The sequence below is a fragment of the Panthera tigris genome, chromosome X (assembly GCF_018350195.1).
Source record: "Panthera tigris isolate Pti1 chromosome X, P.tigris_Pti1_mat1.1, whole genome shotgun sequence".
Lineage (NCBI taxonomy): Eukaryota > Metazoa > Chordata > Mammalia > Carnivora > Felidae > Panthera > Panthera tigris.
In genome coordinates, this window is record NC_056677.1 from 26,519,392 (window position 1) to 26,537,941 (window position 18,550).

Sequence of the window (18,550 nt, forward strand, 5' to 3'; positions counted from 1 at the left end):
TGAGAAAGAAGAACAAATCTGGTGGTAACACAATCCCAGATTTCAAGTCATACTGCAAAGCTACGGCAATCAAAATAGTATTGCACCGGCACGAAAAAGGACACCTAGATCACTGGAACAGAACAGAGAGCCCAGAAATAAACACACATTTGTATGGTCAATAGTCTACGACAAACGATCCAGGAATACCTAACGGGGAAAGATCATTTCTTCAATAAACGGTGCTGGGAAAACTGGACTGCTACCTGCCAGAGAATGAAATCGGACCATTTTCTTACTCCATACATAAACTTAGGATGGATTAAAGACCTAAATGTGAGATCTAAAGGAAAACATAGCCAACAATCTGTTGGACTTTGGCCTTAGCCACACTGTTGTGGATATGTCTCCTCAGGAAAGGGAAACAAAAGCAAAAATAAACTGCAGCTACATCAAAGTAAAAAGCTTCTACACAGCAAAGGACATCAACCAACCAACCAACCAACAAGAAAACGTATTGAATGGGAAAAGATATTTGCAAATGATATATTAGAGAAGGGGTTAATACACATCATGTTTTAAACAACTCTTACAACTCAACACCAAAAAACCCCAAAGAATCCAATTAAAACAGGGGCAAAGAACTTGCATATACTTTTTCTAAAGAAGACATACAGATAGCCAATGGGCCCATGAAAATAATGTCTAACATCGCCAATCATCAAGGAAATGCAAATCCGAACTGCAGTGAGATAGGACCTCACACTTGTCAGCATGGCTATTATCAAAAAACCAAGAAACAAGTGTTGGCACAGAGGGGGAGAAAAAGGACCCCATGTGCGCCACTGGTGGGAATGTAAATTGGTACAGCCTCTGTGGAAGACGGTATAGAGTTGCCTCGAAAAATTCAAAATTGTACTACCATACATAAGATCCAGGAATTCTACTTCTGGGCATTTGAAGAAAAGACTACCTCAAAAAGATGTATGCACCCCCATGTGTGCAGCAGCCTTGTTTACAAGAGCAAAAAACACCCACAAGTCCACTGAAAGAAAAATAAAGATGTGGTGTATCAACACTGGAACATTAACTGTAACAAAGGAAAGAAATCTTGCTGTTTGTGACAACACGGATGAACCTAGAGAGCATTATGCTTAGTGAAGTCAGTCAGACCGAGAAAGGCAAGTGAGCATAGGATTTCACTTATATGGGGAACCTAAAACACAATAGGAACAAATCCCAAACCGAAGAGAGTCATCAGTCCCAAGACCTAGTGGCTGCCTGAGGGGAGAAGTAGAGAGGCGAATGAGGTGAAGGGGATTAAGAGGGATCAACTTTCGGTTCTAAAATACCTCATGTGGATGAAAAGTACAGTATAGGGTTTGGGAGTATCGTCAATAATGGTAAGCTTAGCATCGGGGGCACCGCATACTGTATAGAATTTCGAAATCCCTGTGTTGTACGTGTGAAACGAACACGACACTGTATGTCAATCACGCTTCAGTGCAACAATTCTAACTATGTCAGACACAAAAATAAACGTATTTAAAAAGAACTCGTGAAAAATAGAACAGTGTGAAAGGACTGAGGTAACGTTAGTTACATACGAAAATGAGCAAATGAACATGTTGGCTCATGTTCTTTACTTTAGAACTTCAGAGACACTGCTCTACGAGCACTGAACGGTACTCTAGAATACAAGGTCACACTAAAGCAAAGTCCGTTCTTAAGCATGGGGCACCAGGCTGGCTCAGTTGTAAGAGACTGCGACTCTTGATCTTGAGGTCATGAGTTCGAGCCACACCCTGAGTGTGCAGATGGCTTAAAAATAAATAACCTTAGAAAAATTTTCCTAAGCAATTAATGGACAAAAGAATCAAACTGGCCTTAGATCTACCTGCGGAGACCAGGAAAGCACCTGGCCCCTCTAGCAATCCTAACTAGCTACATGCCAGTCAGGATGAAGAACACTATTACAACAACCTCTGTGAGTTTACAGAATTCAAGTGTTGAGTTCACCGTGGGTCATCTGCTCCTTAGATCGAACTTCATGCCATATGTAATGACATAAATGCATAATGGTATTTCTTACCAGTAAGAGACACTGAACTGTATACCAACGCATGAGCACGTACGGCGTCTATTACATCAAGAGGGAACAGCGACAAAGGTCTGCATCTAAAAAGATGAGGCCCACAGAAATCCAGCTTTACCCTCATACTTTATAAAAAGCAGCTCAGTCATAGCCACCAATCTGGATCCAGGCGAATATAGTATATCATATAGAATTATCACAGCTACTATAAATCTAGCAAATGGGCAGTTTCTAAAAAAAAAAATGGGAAAGACAAGTTTTGCAAGCCTGAAGAATTTTAAAAACGGGCAACGGCACAGAGCTTTTTTCAATTATAATAAATTTAAAGCTATACCGTAAAATCTTATCAAGCACCCAGTCAAAAATACTCCTAAACTAGACAGAAAAAGACATTAGTGCACCTTGGCATTACCAGTGTTAATTAAGGAGCAGCTCACAGGGTGGGAAGTGAAAGTAGGCCTATTTTAGGTCTGTCTTAAGCAAAAACAGGAGAAATGGCAGGACCCCCCGAGGCTCTGATTTCTAATCCTTCTCTCTTAACACTGTCATCCTTTCATGTATTCAGAGCTCTTAATTCCAACCCCTTTCCCACTGAAATTTGCTCGGCATAAAGGTGTATACAAGTCTATTATACAAGCCAACCTTACTTGGCTCTTAAAATAATGTACCATTTCTTCCAGTGAGAGCTCCATTAAAAGAGATGTTGAAGCACGTACAGGAAAATTAGGTTGTTTTTGACACATCGCCGTTTTTGGTGCCTTTTACCATCCATGGCTGAGGAGGGAATTAGAACATGGTTTGAGGGGTGGCTCAGCTGGTTAAGCGTCCAACTCTTGGTTTGGGCTCAGGTCATGATCTCACGGTTCAGGAGTTTGAGCCCCTGTCAGGCTCCCTGCCCCTCCCTCACTTGGGCGCTCGCTCGCTCGCTCTCAAAGTGAAAAAACATTAAAAAACAAGAACATGGTTTGAGCGCATGGTTTTCGAATCAGAAAGACCCTGATTCACGACTCGACTCTGCCATTTGCTGACTCTCTAGGCAAATGACTTAAGGACCCGTTTCATCAGGGTTAGGCATTAATGAGCCGGTATGTGGCCCATATTCCGTATGTGCAGATTGCTCAGAACCATGGCCAGTTCCTTCTGTTCATGATTATTACTTCTTTCTCTCTACATTCTGTACGTTTTAGATTTAGAAATCCGGTGGGCTGAAAGCTTCCTACCAAAAAAAATAATAATAATAAATTATCTGAAATGAAAGCTATCAACTAAAGCTTGGCAGAAAATAAACATATACAGTGCTTAGAAATGGATTCTTCAGTATTTGTCTTCCTTATATATATATATATCACTTCTAGCTCCCCGCCCCCCAGTCAATACTGCACCAACCCCAGAATTTGGCCTTTTTTTTTTTTGTATTTTCCATCATCTGTGCTACAGTCAAGTGTATCACAGCTGAGCACCTAGGCAAAATAAAATCACTGAGCTAAGATCACTAGGAAGAGATTTCCTTTAAAACCATCAAACTATGGCCACCGATCATAAAATGTTCAGACCAGGTCTACAGGGTTAATGTATCTAGATGCACTCTGTTTTGGGGATATGCCCTTGACACATCAGGGGATACCTTACTTGAGTTCTAACAGAATCTGACAATATTAATTGGCTTTAGTTTATCTTCAATGACCTATTTTTCACAAATCCCTGATCGGGGACTAACACACTATCGTCTATAGAATAAATACATTAATCACAATTTCAACCAAAGAAGAGAAAAAGTCATCAAAAATCTTAACTGTATACCTGGAAATAAGGCAGACAACAAAACCCAGAACAAAAATGACAGTGGCTACTCTTCACCATTCAAAAAGCACACTAGGATCAGAGAGGTTTTAGAAGTGAGGAATCTAGTCCCCAGGAATACTACCGTTGGGAGAAGTATGTTTCAATTTTCAGACAAATACAGTAAAGTATCAAACTTTCATTGTCTGTGGTCAGCAAAAAGCCGTAACAGTCGCTAGGAGAATCATAATTTTAAGCTTTGTGTGTCCCAGCTTGAGTCCCTCATGAGTAGTTAGACTCAGCCTTAAATTCTCCTAGTAAATTCATCTTGATGGCCTATTCTTCACTCCCTGGCACGCACTGCTCTATACTCTTGCCATATCTGATCCTATGGCCTCCTCTGTTACAATGACAGAAACTACAGAATCATTTCTGTAAAGCCAGTCCAGTCCTTGTACACGAATGTTCCTGGCAGCATTATCCATAATGGCCACTGAGTGGAAACAACCCAACCGTCCATCACCTGCTGAAATGATGAGAAAATGGCGGCATATCCGTACCACGGAATATCATTCGGTAATAAAAGAGAATTTAGCACTAATACATGCTACCACATACGTGTCTCTCTAAATATGCTACGTGAAAGAAACCACTTACACAAGACCACATATTGTAGGACTCCATTTGTATCAAACGTTTACAATGAGCATATCCATAGACACAGAAAATAAAGTAGCGACCGTCTAGGGCCGGAGCAAGGCTGTCTTGGGAGAAATGGACAGTGACTAAAAACGGGTAGAGGTTTCTTTTTGATTGTTCTAAAACTGTGTGATGATGGGTGCACAACTCTGTGAATATACTACTAAAGACTGAATTATACAGTTTGAATGGGTGAATTGCATGGTTATGGGAATTTATCTCAATAAGGCTCCTATAAAAAATTAAGTTCTAAATTCAAAATCCTCTTCTGATAGCACACAAGGTATTTTCCCAGTGCAGAATAATTTTCCAATGCCCTCTGCTACTATGGAGGAATCAGGTTTAAGCCGTTACGTAAAAGAAACAAATGGTGTATACGTGCCTGCAGAATTAGCTATGCAGCTACTTCTCAATACTTTTAAATGATGAATTTTAATAAGAGCCTAAAAATAAGCCCAGAAAATGCTCAAGTCTGGGTCAACCTCCACAACTTAGTTGTTTTCACTCTAATGGAAAATGACAGAACGACCTGAACAGGCATAATAAAAGGTCCGGGGAAAAGAGCAGTAACGTCAGAGAGGAGAAAAACAAGGAAGACAGCCAAATACCAACGCCCCCAAACCCATCCTGGAACAGGAATATTCCAAAGGGTATTCATCCTTTCGCTTACCCAACACGTATTTGTACACCCAGCACCACAGAGATAAAGATGTAGGAGACACTGTCCCTCACCTTCTGGTGGGATGGTGACAAGCCTTACCCTAATGCCCAGTGACTGGGAATTGTGCTCAGTGCTAAAGCTCAAATTACAGGTTATTTCAATCTTTGAAAAAAATCACTTTGACTTATTAGGAAATGATAGGGAAAGGATCATAGGGGTTTATTTATGCCCTCAAGTTAGCAGTCAGGGGGGTACCGTAAGCAACCCAGAATTGAGAGATGCAAAAAAGAGAGTCAACTTTAATTAGAAAGATAGTTTGAAAAAAGGAAGAAGGATGTTTAGTTAGCTGCAGAAGCCACCCACTTACCAAGTAGCACACGCCAGGAGCCCATTTCTAACTGGGCATACACAATTACAATCAAGTATGCCAGGACACCCTTCATCTTCTTTCCATGGATCTTTTCCCCTAGGAGGCCTCTAACCTCTCCCGAGGCCTCCTCCAAGGCCACCACCCCACACGCCCCCAAACCCACTGGTCCTCAATCCAGACTGCTCTTACAAGCCACACGATGTTGGTATAGTGACCGTTTACCCCCTAACATTTCAGTGTCAGAAAAAAAAGCCAGCTTCCTCAAGGAGCATTCCGCTGAGCCACATAGCAGCGACCTATCTTTTACATTTACCCCTTAAGCTGTGGTCGAAATGAACACTGCATCAGCTTTTCTGTTACAAGTCACAGAAGAAACGTCTTCCCGTGAATTGGTAATACGCATTTGACTATTTCACAGACCAGGAGCGGCCTCAAATAACAACGGGCCTTTGCATCTCACTACTCAAAAAAAAAACAAAAAAAAAAACAAAAAAAAAACATGGAAAGCCAGGGTTACTCGCTGGGATATTCCACAAAAAGAGTACAAAGAATTTCCTATGGCCACGAGAGAGGATTTAATACCTATCTTTGGATTTTCCAGACTAAATCATTTTGGTGTCTGCATTTATACGGCTTCACTACTAGAGCAAACCAAAAATAACCGCTGTGAGATAAATCCAGGCTTCGTCTGCACAGACACCTCTTACAGCTACTTCCTCCAACGGCCCCCAAAAGACAAGAGCTGTAGACTTCGCACCGACCACGGGGGAGAGCCACATGTACTGTTTCGTTGCCTGGTTTTCAAATCCAGTACAGATGTGAATTTCTTCCCAAATTGGGTGCCGCAGGACATTCCGGCTCGGCTGAGGTCAAGGATGGGTCAATACTGGATTAAACAAATCTGATCCTGTTTCTTCTCGACCCCTCAAGGCAAAGGTGAATTAATCATGACTTTCCAAGGCAAGTGTTTCCAGAGCTTATCTGTCCCTGCAATCACTTCTTAAAGAGTATCTTAGAGGTGTTCTGCAAAACACAGCATTTTAGGCGACGGTGCCCTTCTTCCCCGGAGAAATGTCATCATTTCTTTGGCCTTTAATGCCAGCTCTATGATGTGTCCTTTGTTCTTGGTGCCAATGAGTCTTTATTTGGGAAGCACCTTCTCCTTCATAGTGTCATTGGAAGGATTAAATAAGATCGCACACGTACTCAGAACAGTCCCTGTCCTTAGCAAGGACATGGCGCTTAAATGACAGCTCTGTTTTTACTGTCGTTCCTATTTACAGCCAAGGAAGACGGTGTTTCCTTAGGAAGGTGCATGCTTCTTTCATCCAACATTAAGAGACTGATATATCATGATGTTTCCTCTTATCCCACGGACTGTGGGGAAACTGGGATGAAATCTAAATCCCAGTTGTATCAACTATACTAACTATCCCTTCTATGTTCAATGATTTACTAGACTGTGGGAATCTTATTGCTGTGCTTTTTTTGTTTGTTTGTTTCCAATCCTTTTTGGAGAGCTAATACATAAAATCAGTATAGCAAATTGCCCCTTGAATCGCTTTGGACAAACAGAACTCAGGAGGCCCAGGCCACAGGTCTTTTTCTCTAGTCATTGACCTTCGTCCATCAGCAGCTTTTCCTGTGTGTACTGTGTTCTTTTGCTTGTTTCTGAATGATCATACTTCCCTGTTCCCCAATTAAAAATGTCCAAACCACCCAACTGCTGTCTCTTCCATCTCCCTTGTGGCCTCATTCATTCAGTGACCTTCCCATTCCTCCTCCCTTCTTCCCTTGACCACCACATCCTGAGCTCAGACCCTGGCCATCGTCCAGTGACATGTTTCCACTACCTTTCCAGCAAAAAGTAGAAAAGTCCTGGGAAAGTCCGCTTTGGTCTTTAGTTTCAACTCCAGTTTCGAAGGTCTCTCCAATCCCTCCCGACAGCCTTGATCACTGACCTCTGTGCCCCCTGAGCAGTGGTAACGATGCGTCAGAATTAGCGGTTTGCAATTAGTTATTTGTATTTCAATGCCTTTTCTTCAGTTTTGAGCTCCAGGAAGGGAAGAACCGCGGCTTATTCATGTTTGTAGTCCTGGCCGTTTGCGAAACACATTAAGCGTTCACTACCTATCCGCTGAACTGAATTGGAATTTTATCCTCAGGCCTGGAAAGCAGCTAAAGAAAGTCATGACCACAATCAATTCTCGGGCAGCAGGATGACACCGCAACGTGAGCCAAGAGGAGGACGAGGGTGTTGCTGAGGGATCTAAAAAGGCAAACTGGATCATAAGAGCTTTACCTTTCACCCAGCCTGTTCGAGGGAGAGGGCAGCTGTACCTGTAATTCCTGAATATTCCTATCACCAGAAGGGTACTTGGTTTTTCCTCGAGTCCTTCATGACTATCCCGTTTCTTACGCCAAGAACCTAAGCTCACCAGACGACTGAGTGACTTTTACTCTGATCTCTAAGATCAGTGATTGTGAGATAGGCGACCTATGTTCAGTCTCTGAACATCTCTTCCCCATTTAAATAGATTGTGTTTGTACATAAATGCGATGGTGTCCCCCCCGAAGAGGTTTAAGGCACCATTAACACATTTTGTACAGCTAGACAGTTAAAAAGAGAATTAGGAACAAGGGAGAAGTAAGTTGTCCTTCCGGGTTATCCATCCCCTTCCATGAATCGGTTAGGACGAACTGGTCCCCTTGGGCTTTGTTTTGATGAACTCAGGACAGACTGAAGGAAACTGACTTAACTGGACTGGTTAGTTAGAAACCGAGCCTCTGAATCACGGTGACGGCACCCCCTGTGCCAGTATTGCCTGCCCAAGTAGAGCTAAGTCGGTTGACGCCGGCATAGCTTATTAAGGCTATGGGTACGCCCTTCAGCTTTTCTTCACATGGTGGCTTTCCTCACCGGAACTGACCTTGGTTGTCCGACTGATGAGGGAAAACTCGCTCCCTTTATCTAATCAAGCTCTGCAGGCCTTTGTTTTGGGGGCACATGTTGCCAAGCGACCCGAAAGCCTAGTTCCATGCAATTCCTTGGATACTGCTACTCTTTTCCCCCAGTCCAACTTTTCAAAAAAATGTACAGGCCAGCTATGAGAAGCAGTCTCCGCTAATGACCGATGATGTCTACTGAACACTGAACGCTCATTCCATTCTCCTCCCCACCCCCGCTCCATACCCTAATATTCTTCGCCCACATGGTCTTCAAAGGTGGCCCTTCTCCCATTCAAACCCACACCTCCTCCTGTGCCCATAACCACTCTCGCTCCATCATTCCCAAGTTCTCCTCCCCTCCTCTTCTGGCAAATTCTTCCGGCGTGTACAAGTTACTAGGGATTGTTAAGTAAAAAGAGAAGACCGAGGCGACCCCTCCACGGTATTACTGTATGAAATAATCCCAACGACCACCGATATATTGGCAAACAATTACATGTGTAGAGAGTAGCTATAAGGATACCTAAGAACTCAAGAAACGAACACCTTTGGAGCTGGGAACATGACAGCCAGGGGATAAAGTTGGAGAAAGACTCATTCTTCTCTGTATGCATGTTTGAACTATTTGGATTTCGTTTCATGTGCGTGATTACCTATTTTTCAAAAGGTAATTACACAGACATCTTCACGTTCAAAGCTTCCAGAGTTCTACCAAGCCCAGAGTCGTCCTTCCACCACACTGGGTAGGCAAAGTTCACTCTTGTGGTTTCAAGTACTACTTGGGAGCTGGTGACTCCTAGATCTAGTATCTCTGGAAGCTTCATAGTTGCGTTTCTGACTGTCAGACATTAACCCGTGGATGTGTCACCAGCCCCTTAACTCAAGCCCTCCCACACCCCATTCCCTGTCTTCCAGCCACTTGACCCTTGAGGAAGGACGTCTATAAATAGTGTCAATACTACCAACTTGTATTTATTTTAAAAATATAGCTAATGGGGCACCTGGGTGGCTCGGTCGGCTAAGCGTCTGACTTCGGCTCAGGTCATGATCTCAGTTTGTGAGTTTGAGCCCTGCACCAGGCTCTGTGCTGACAGCTCAGAGCCTGCTTCAGATCCTCCACCTCTCTCTCTCTCTCTCTCTCTCTCTCCCCCTCCCCCATGGACACTCTCCCTCTCAAAAATAAACATTACAAAAATTTTAAAAAATAGATAATTTAAAGGGGCCCACTTGTCCTCCCCCTGGATCGTCAGTCCCAGCTGCAAACGACCATCATCTTGCCAGGCGCCCTCTAGAACTGGGGCTTGTCCCTTCCGTCCCCAGATCCCTCGAACAGCAGCTCTGCCCCTGCCCAGAAATACCACTCAAATTCAGCCTGTCTGCCCCATTTCTCTTTCTTGAGGCTTCACTGATCTCTTTTGTGGGTTTCCATGCTACCTCCCGATTTGAATTACTGTTTCCAGTAGAGTTCTTTTCAAGGTCACCCTCCACACAGCTGCCCGAGTGATGGATGTAAGCGTAAATCTAAAAGCACCGCGCCTGGCTTATGCCCGAGTGGCTCCCAGTCCCAGGTGAGGTGGCATCATGCCCTTCCCGGCCTGGCCCTGCCCACTCGTGAGGCCTCATCTTCTCCCGTTTCTTGCCTCATCACAAAAGCGACACCATTGTTTGCAGTTTCCCGAACATTCCCTGCTCTTCCTCACCTTGACCCCCTCTGTTCCTCCTTCTGCTGGCAAGGCCACTCCTGATCCCCCTCAGCGTCCTGTCGTCTTGGCTGTGTGCTTACCATCACTGGGGACTCTTACCATCAAAGCCCTACTGAAGTCACGTGGAGTAGACCGCGGAGACTAGGCCGGCCCCGGGCCCCAAGTCGTCCCCTCATTTACAGGGTAAAGCAACAGGATCGTGATTTCCAGCCACTTCAACTCTGTGCTGTAAGTAGCCAGTCTAGAATCCTCGTGAATGTAACATTAGTAAGCTGGCGTTATCACTGGAGGAGTGAAAAGGGGCAAGGAAAACTCAAACTGAGACTGCACACTGTCTTGTTTGCCCAAACACAAGACCTATGAAAGGCACCGAGTAGATACTAGGAATCCACAGGGCTCCCTGCTGTCATATAACATCTCCTGACAACTGTAATTAACTTCAGACTTCACAGTGAATCAGGTTGGTTAGTATTTACTCTCCTTCTAGACTTGGGGACAATCTAATCACTTTGCTATGCAGGCAGCAGGATGACAATGAGTTTGGGTCTTTCATAAAGGCTACCTGTTCATTGCTAGGGTCACGCCTAAAACTTCAGAGCAGGTCTGACTTCATGTGGACGGTGCAGAGAAAAATACACTGCAATTTGACACTATGGTTTTCAGTCAGGAGACCGCAGACTTTGGAGTCGATGCCGTAAAAAAGCAAACTCTGCGACTGCAATGCTGAGGACACACAACGGATAAAATTCTCATGTCCGACTGATCTCACTCAAATGACAGTCTGCATTATCTGCAGAATGAGCACAAGACATTCTGCAGAAGGGAAACATTCAAGACTGTGTAAAGTCGCTGGTCATCCAACCTTAGGAGATGCTATCAAGAAAATTCAGAGTCAGATTTAGCTTCTGCTCAGGGCTCTCACTTTACATTTGTGGTATGAACCAACGATCAAGAGAATGGGAGAGACGTACACGGCCTAGGATTTGGCAAACGAATGTTTAAGATTCTCAATTAATGAGAAAGCAACAGTTGGTGCTAATCAAGGAACTTGGGAAAAGAAAGACTCTGAAAAGCAAGAAGAACAGCTTTTAAAAGGCATTCCTCTACAAAATAAGGCTTTAAAAATAATTTTAGTCAAAAGTACATGTGTGAGTGCCACACTTAAAATAAATTCAGCTTCATTTCATTCATTCAACAAATATTTATCGAATGCTATGTGTGGCAACTAAGAGAAATGGAATCCTAAAGGCAGAGATAAGACACCCTGGAGACACTTCTAAATTAGGCATTCTCTCTTTTCCAAGGGGAATGGGGGCAGGTGTCATGAAAAACAACAGAATTCCATACCGTATCTCATCGGAAACGGTGATCTCCGAGCCCCTTTCCTTTGCTAACTTATTTGGAGATTAGTCCTAAGGTTAGAACAAAGGAACGCAAAATACACATAGATACGGTAACAAACATACATCCAAAGGACATGGGACAATCTCAATTTTAAATTTCCATTCCCGCTTTCTCTACAAGTACGCTTGTATTTGTCTGATCGTATAGCCCAGCGAGTGTCCTTTCAGGAGACAGTGTACCTTTCACTCTGCAGAGACATTTCTTTGGAATGTGGCAGGACGTGCAAATGGGACAAAGTGGAGAGAGAAAGAAAGAAACTCAACCTGATGACCTTTACCTGAAGGTCAAGAGAACTTACAGTAAGACTTCCATCAACATCAGGTTCTTCATCTGGCGGCTGTGAGGAGCCCTGGTGTAATTTCTTTCTTTCACAGAATAAACCATCCCATTCTTGTAGAACGATCTTGGATATTTTTCAGGATAAAGTAGTGATCCCTGTACCACAAGTACATGAACTGGTTTATTCATGTCTATCTAGTCCTTAATAATACTGTCTCAAGGCGCCTGGATGGCTCAGTCAAACATCCAACTTCAGCTCAGGTCATGAACTCGTGGTCTGAGAGTCTGAGCCCCACGTTAGTCTCTGTGCTGATGGCTCAGAGCCTGGAGCCTGCCTCACATTCCGTCTCCCTCTCCCTTTACCCCTCCCCACTCATGCTTGTGTGTGTGTGTGTGTGTGTGTGTGTGTGTGTGCGCGCGCGCATGCGCGTGTGCGTTCTGTCTCTCTCAAAAATAAAAAAATGAACTTAAAAAAAAAATTCCAGGGGCACCTGGGTGGCTCAGTCAGTTAAGTGTCCGACTTCGGCTCACGTCACGATCTCCTGGTTCATGAGTTCGAGCCCCATGTCGGGCTCTGTGCTGACAACTCGGAGCTCGGAGCCTGTTTCAGATTCTGTGTCTCCCTCTCTCTCTCTGCCCCTCCCACTCTCATGCTCTGTCTCTCTCTCTCTCTCTCTCTCAAAAATAAACTTTAAAAAAATAAAAAAATAATAATACGGTCTCATGTCAAGGTCCATTCCAGGGAATATGTGACAATTCTATACAAATTCTATTTACAGAGAATGACTCTTTTTGGTCGCTGGTCCAAGGGGCACTTGGCTATTTTTGAGTCAGAAAATCTGGGCCCGAGGTTGGTTCTGCCACTGGCTGAGTGTGAAATTTGGGTCAATCCATTTGAACCTCTGTGAACCAGCATTTTCCCATCTAAGTTCTTTACACAGCTTTAAGGAAGATTAAATGGCCCAAAATACAGTCAAGCACTCCGGAAATGATGAAACGATATGCAAATGACATTTATCAGTAGTCTTTACCCTGGCTGTCATGGTACCAAAGAAAGTGTGCTAACAACAAACAAGACCAGACTCTTGCCCGATGACACAGACAGATCTATTGCGCAGTGGCAATAATCTTATGGTACAAAACTATTTTTACTCCTAGGTTGCATCACAAGCTACTTACAATGCCAATTCCAACTTTTTCTAGTTTGACTTTGACCCCTGACGTAACTGCAGGTTTAACACAGATGGATACTCATCAGGATCCTCGGCAAAGCAGACGGAAATGTTTTGTCTACCCTCATCTTCAGTGCAAGTTACAAAGGAGACCAAAAATAAGGTTACCATGAAAACCAACAAAACGTCCAGTGTTACCTCCTGGATGGCACTCGTGCGACATCCTTGCTGCATTCTTAAAGTTAGGTTTTTACCAAACATTCCATGATTACCCCCTGAGTCTTCAAACCATGCTAGGTACTGTAGGGGACCACTAAGAGGATTAAGACACAGTCCTTGGCCCAAAGGCATTCCCTCTCTTATTCGGGTTGGGGGGAGGGCGCCACACGGGGCATGGCTGATAAAAAGGCAAACCATCAGGGAGTTCTCGGAGAAAGATTCACAATATTCGGAGAATACAGGCAAATGATCTATTGCTTCCAAATGTAGGGCTCTAACAGGGCTCCGTGGAGATTATTTTGAGGAAGGTCACGGAACATGGGTAGGACTCCTTCATCAGCTGTGGGAGGGAGCTTGCGCGTGACCCAGAAAGTGGATGAGGGCAGGATGTACTCGGAAACGGTTGCTAGAGCAGTGTGGCCGGAACACAGGTAGAAAGGAAGATAATGTTGTAAAAGGAAGAGAAAATTCTGGAAGGTTTTAAAGGCCCAGCCGAAAAGCCGGCTTTTTGTCTTCCTAGATGCAGAAACCCAGCAAACAATGAACGCCACGATGGTCCTGGAAAGATACACAATGCAAGTCCGTATGGGGGATATATTGTTGGAGGGGTGAGAGAGGCAGTGAGGGGAAGCCCACCGGATAAGGAGCGTGGCCACAGGTCGGGGGTTTTAAGAGCGAGAAGGTGGGCAGTGGCGGCAGAAAGCAATGGATGAATGGCGGTTTGCTTTTTCATCCTGAGGTGACGATACTCCCCGAGGGCACCGGTTCGCAGACATACCAAGCTGTCTAGATTCACAGGTTTCGGAGCCTTGGGCTAAATCACAGAGATGAAAGTACTCAAGTCCCACAAATTTGAGCAACTGCTCCTTTAAAGACTTGCCTGGTGGCATTTGTCTAAAGAAGGCACAGGGAGTCAGAAGTGATCATACGTAAAAGCCTTTCTTGACCAAGAGATCTGTGAGATAATAAATCTAACAGCAAAGTGAAAGTCCAATGATTTCTATTATCCTGACACCACACAGAATCCCAGAGTTTTACATCTTTGTCCTCCCTGCAGACGTGGTGAATTTTCTTTAGCCTTTTAATTTCTACACAGTTTCCTTTCTTCTGGGAACACCTTTTGCAGATGGTACCGACAACCGGAATTGTCTCACTAATCTGCCCTGGTGGTGAGCACACGTGATTTCTGTGGCCGATGATGAAAAATAAGATGAGTGAATTCGTTCGCAGATGAGGCAAAGCCAACGAACCTACTTTCTTGAACGCTGTGGCGTAAATAATATGGCCAAATACATGTACCCGTCGTGTAATCGTGAAATTAAATGACTTGCTTTGCTCTTAAATTCTATGCTCAAATATAAAATCAAAGCCCCTGAAACACATGCAACAAATCAAACACCACCATTAGCATTAATTCCTTTCAGCCCTCAATTAGGGCTTCTTAATTATACTATTGCATTCATAGAGAGAGAGCATCTGTAAACGGAGCTCAACAGATTATCGCAGAAAACAATTAGACACAGAATGACTCTAAGTGAAGACTCCTGGCGCTTTTCTACGTGTGCACGTGTATGCGCTCTGCATACCAATGACAAAGCTAGAAAGAAAACTCACCTGTTTTCTTCCTCAAGATCTGCTAGGATTCTCTCTAGCTCCCCTCTTTCCTCACTCTCTAAGGAAATCAAGATCTGGGCAGGACTACGAGGCTGGCTCAGGGGGGAGTCCTGGTTCAAACTTTGGCAGTAATGCTGGATTAACAAATGTTCATCATCTCTGGAAAATAAAATCAAAGGTTTTGGTTTTTTCCCCTCTTATTTTGTTCTGGGGGTCAGGGACTCGGGCGTGTATTTAAAAATAGAAACATTTGCTCTTAACAAGTAATTAGACCCTTCTTCCTGTTTCTTTAGACACTTTCATACTTCTGAGGCTGTGATCTACAGTCTTATTGGTGAGAATTCAAAGCACTGCTTGCTCAAATTTTCCAGTGAACGCGGCCTATTTACATGGGTAAAGGAACGGCAGGGTTACGGACACATTGGGACTCGGTGTTGACCACTCAACCAGTAGTTAACAAATATTAAAAGACAGAACAATGGCTCCATTATACTTTTGCTCTGAAGCCTGTCAAGAAAACCTGTTCACTGACCCATGCTATTGTTGATAATGACCAGGGAAACAATGCAGCCTTTACAATCATAAACATGTCCTTAAGGGGAAGACAAAGTAACCAAAAAGTGTCGCTTTGGTAAGTCGGTTTGAACTTAAAAAGCCATGGAGGCAAGACGGTAACAATAACGAACCTGTAGACAAATGAGGGTTTCACTCAATTATTGTTCAAATAGAAAAACAAAAATTCGAAGGGAAAAAAAAGCCATTAGGATGATTAGTTCAAAGAAGCCTGAACAACTTCTTCTTTGGAACAGCTTTTAAGGACGAATCCTCAGGAACAAAGAAGCAAAAGGCTCACAATTTGGGGAAGCGACTGCAACGTCTCCGTAAAACTAGAACTCTTTAATACACGGGAGAAATCATTTTCCACACGTGTAGCTCCTAGCTCTTTGGAAGCCTGTGTGCCTCTAAGTTATAAGAACCTCGTTCTATTCTCAACGAGAGGCTAAAGCCCTCTGTTTCTGGTTAGATAGCAGGATGACATGTTAATATCCCCCTAAGTCTTCTGAGTTGGAAAACAGTTCAGGTATTTAGGCAAAAATCCTCCTGCCCGAAATGATTTTGGTCTGTCAAGCCAGGTAATTGGCTGAGAAGTGCAAAGTGGACTACAAATAATTACTGGGTGTTAAAAACAAACATTTACGTGAAGTCACCCAATGCACCAAACCACCTCCCCAGACCTGCCCCCGAAACATCAGGATTTTATCACCTACCACTGAGTCAAAATGGATTTTATGTCCTCAGAAGGAGCTAAAGCTAAATTTCATTTAAAAATCGTAAAAGGATGTTTTACTACCCAACTTACCATCCCCTTTCCCAAATTCTGGAATTTTATTGCTAGAACGTCCCATGTTTAGTTACAACAGAGCTACAGTTAAGTTTCTCTTACTGTTCTCTCAGGCAGCCACTGAATGGCGGCCATTATGGTGCGGCTACAACTTGAATTAATTTCATATCAAAATCGGCGACCCAAAGAAGCAAACCATCCAGGCTGTTTACATCTGGTTGATTCTTTGGCCACCGGTTTTCCTGTCAGTGGCTCTCATATCGCAATCCTACTGATACTTATCCCCATGGATGAGAAAGAGAATATACCTCAGTTACGAATGGGGAAAAAAGATGGGTTTCGTTTTAAGTAACTCAGTCATAAACAGATGACTGACTGTCGACTTGATTCACCACTCACCTTTGAAAGTGATCGCCTTTATCTACCAGATGACTTGTTCTCATGTCTTCCATAACCAATTACGTATGAATACCACTCGGGTACTATTTCCCTCAGCCTAATCCTCGTAAAGGCCCTTGCCTCACCTGAGTGTGACCGGGAGGTGCCACACCGACAGAGTAGACTGACCCCTCATTCTTCCCTTTGTCTAGATTCTCCATGACAAAGTGGTGAGACATCTGTAACTTTCCAAAGGCATCACTGTGCTTTGACTAGATTTTTTTTTTTCTCTCTCTCTCTCTCTCTCAAGTATCCCTTCAGTTAGTAGGTCTTTATCTTTTCCTTCAGATTAGCTTCTTCATCAGCTCCCTCCACCTCGGGCCCTTGATTCATGCACTACTTCTGTGTGTTCCTCATTGTGAACACTTCCCTTACTCGGTAACGAAGCCTCTGTTTCCCTGCCATAGCTGTGTGCTTCTACTTGACAGGCCTGGCTTATCATCCCACTAAAAAACTTCGGCCTAAATCTGAACTCCTTCTTCTGAAACCCTTCGCAAGGCTGCCTCGCCTTATTTGGCTAGCCAAGATGCTACCAATTTGGATCTCTGAAGGAAACTACCCACCTAACCTGCCGGATGGGAATACCAATGCCAACTGTACCAAGGCTGGATGTCCGCTCCCCCCGAGTGGAGGAAATACCACTCAGCCATCACTTTAAAAATTAATATCCAATCCCTTTAAATACCTGGCAGGTTTCGTCAAAGATTAAGCATTTAACACAATTTCAATATTGGCACCTGGGCAGCCTGTGACGGTCTGGTATTAAATAAGAGTAAGGCAAACTGGTTTTGCGGCTCTGGAATTGCCACTAAGGCCACATCTTGGATGAGCTCCTTCCCTGTCAGGTTGTTAAGAGTCAAAGAAAAAAAGCAAGCGAGCGGTTCCTTGAAAGAGCAAATGACTATCACGCTAACTCCTATCTTCTGCGCTACCCTACCTCTAAAGCCCTCAAAGCAATTTCATCGTCAGGAACATTTCGTAAAAAGAGACAGGATACTTACATGCTCTCATTAGGAGAGATGCTATCATTTAGATAAGATCCATTGCTGTTTTCCATTTCTGCTAGCCTGATAAAAAACGTAAAAGCTCATTAAAACTTATGTGATTTCTTAGAATCTATTCAAGACCTAATCGAACATTCCTGAAAACTAAAGGATAAATCATGTCAAGAAGAGAAAGGAATCCTTCAAATTAAAGGATGTGTGTGTTTGCCCTAACCTCTGGAGGCAGTGAGTGGTGGACCACAGCTAGTTAGCGGCTTTACATTTACGCTATAAATTATAAGGGAAGTTGTATCTGGTAGGTTTTTCTTCTTCACAGATCGATCTTCCTGGCACTGAGAAAAGGCCTCTGTTTTTACAAGAAAAGCTTCCCTAACAACAAATACACTCTACTCCTTCTCTACCCCTGGTATTTTTAGGGCAATTAAAGCTTTCCCCTGATGACAGACTTATAGAGCTCGTTCGTGCTTCCCACGGTGGATAAACACGTTAGCGGTTAGAATATTGAAAAAGGATGGACTCGCAGTAAGCTCTCTTAACAGTCTGCCACCAAGTTTTACCTTTAAAAAAACCTCCTTCCCCTGAGACAATCGTAAACACTTTTTACCACTAAAAAATAAAAAAAAGTTAACCAAACTCTTACAGACTTATTTAACGAGCAAAAGATATCTTACAGTTAGCAAATGAGTTTTTAGGTATAACAATGATCTGAAACACAAACAAGGTGGGACATAAAGGTGCGAGGATTAGGAAAATTAATTATTCTCTTCTTTACAGCGTATCAGGGAAATAAACACACAGACGGAAAGCCAACGCCTTCATAATCTCTACGGAACGTAGTATTGC

General features: G+C 43.5%; 1 protein-coding gene across 6 annotated transcripts in view; it reads right to left on the bottom strand.

Moving 5' to 3' along the window:
* Nucleotides 1–18,550, bottom strand: part of DMD (dystrophin) — a 1,614,661-nt gene that overhangs the window by 38,352 nt on the left and 1,557,759 nt on the right. For all 6 annotated transcript variants that reach the window (XM_042974139.1, XM_042974138.1, XM_042974140.1 and 3 more), the window contains 2 exons: nt 17,705–17,770; nt 14,924–15,082 (listed from right to left, as the gene is read on the bottom strand). In XM_042974139.1, the coding sequence (XP_042830073.1) occupies nt 14,924–15,082; nt 17,705–17,770 (225 nt within the window). The remainder of the gene's footprint in view (nt 1–14,923; nt 15,083–17,704; nt 17,771–18,550) is intronic.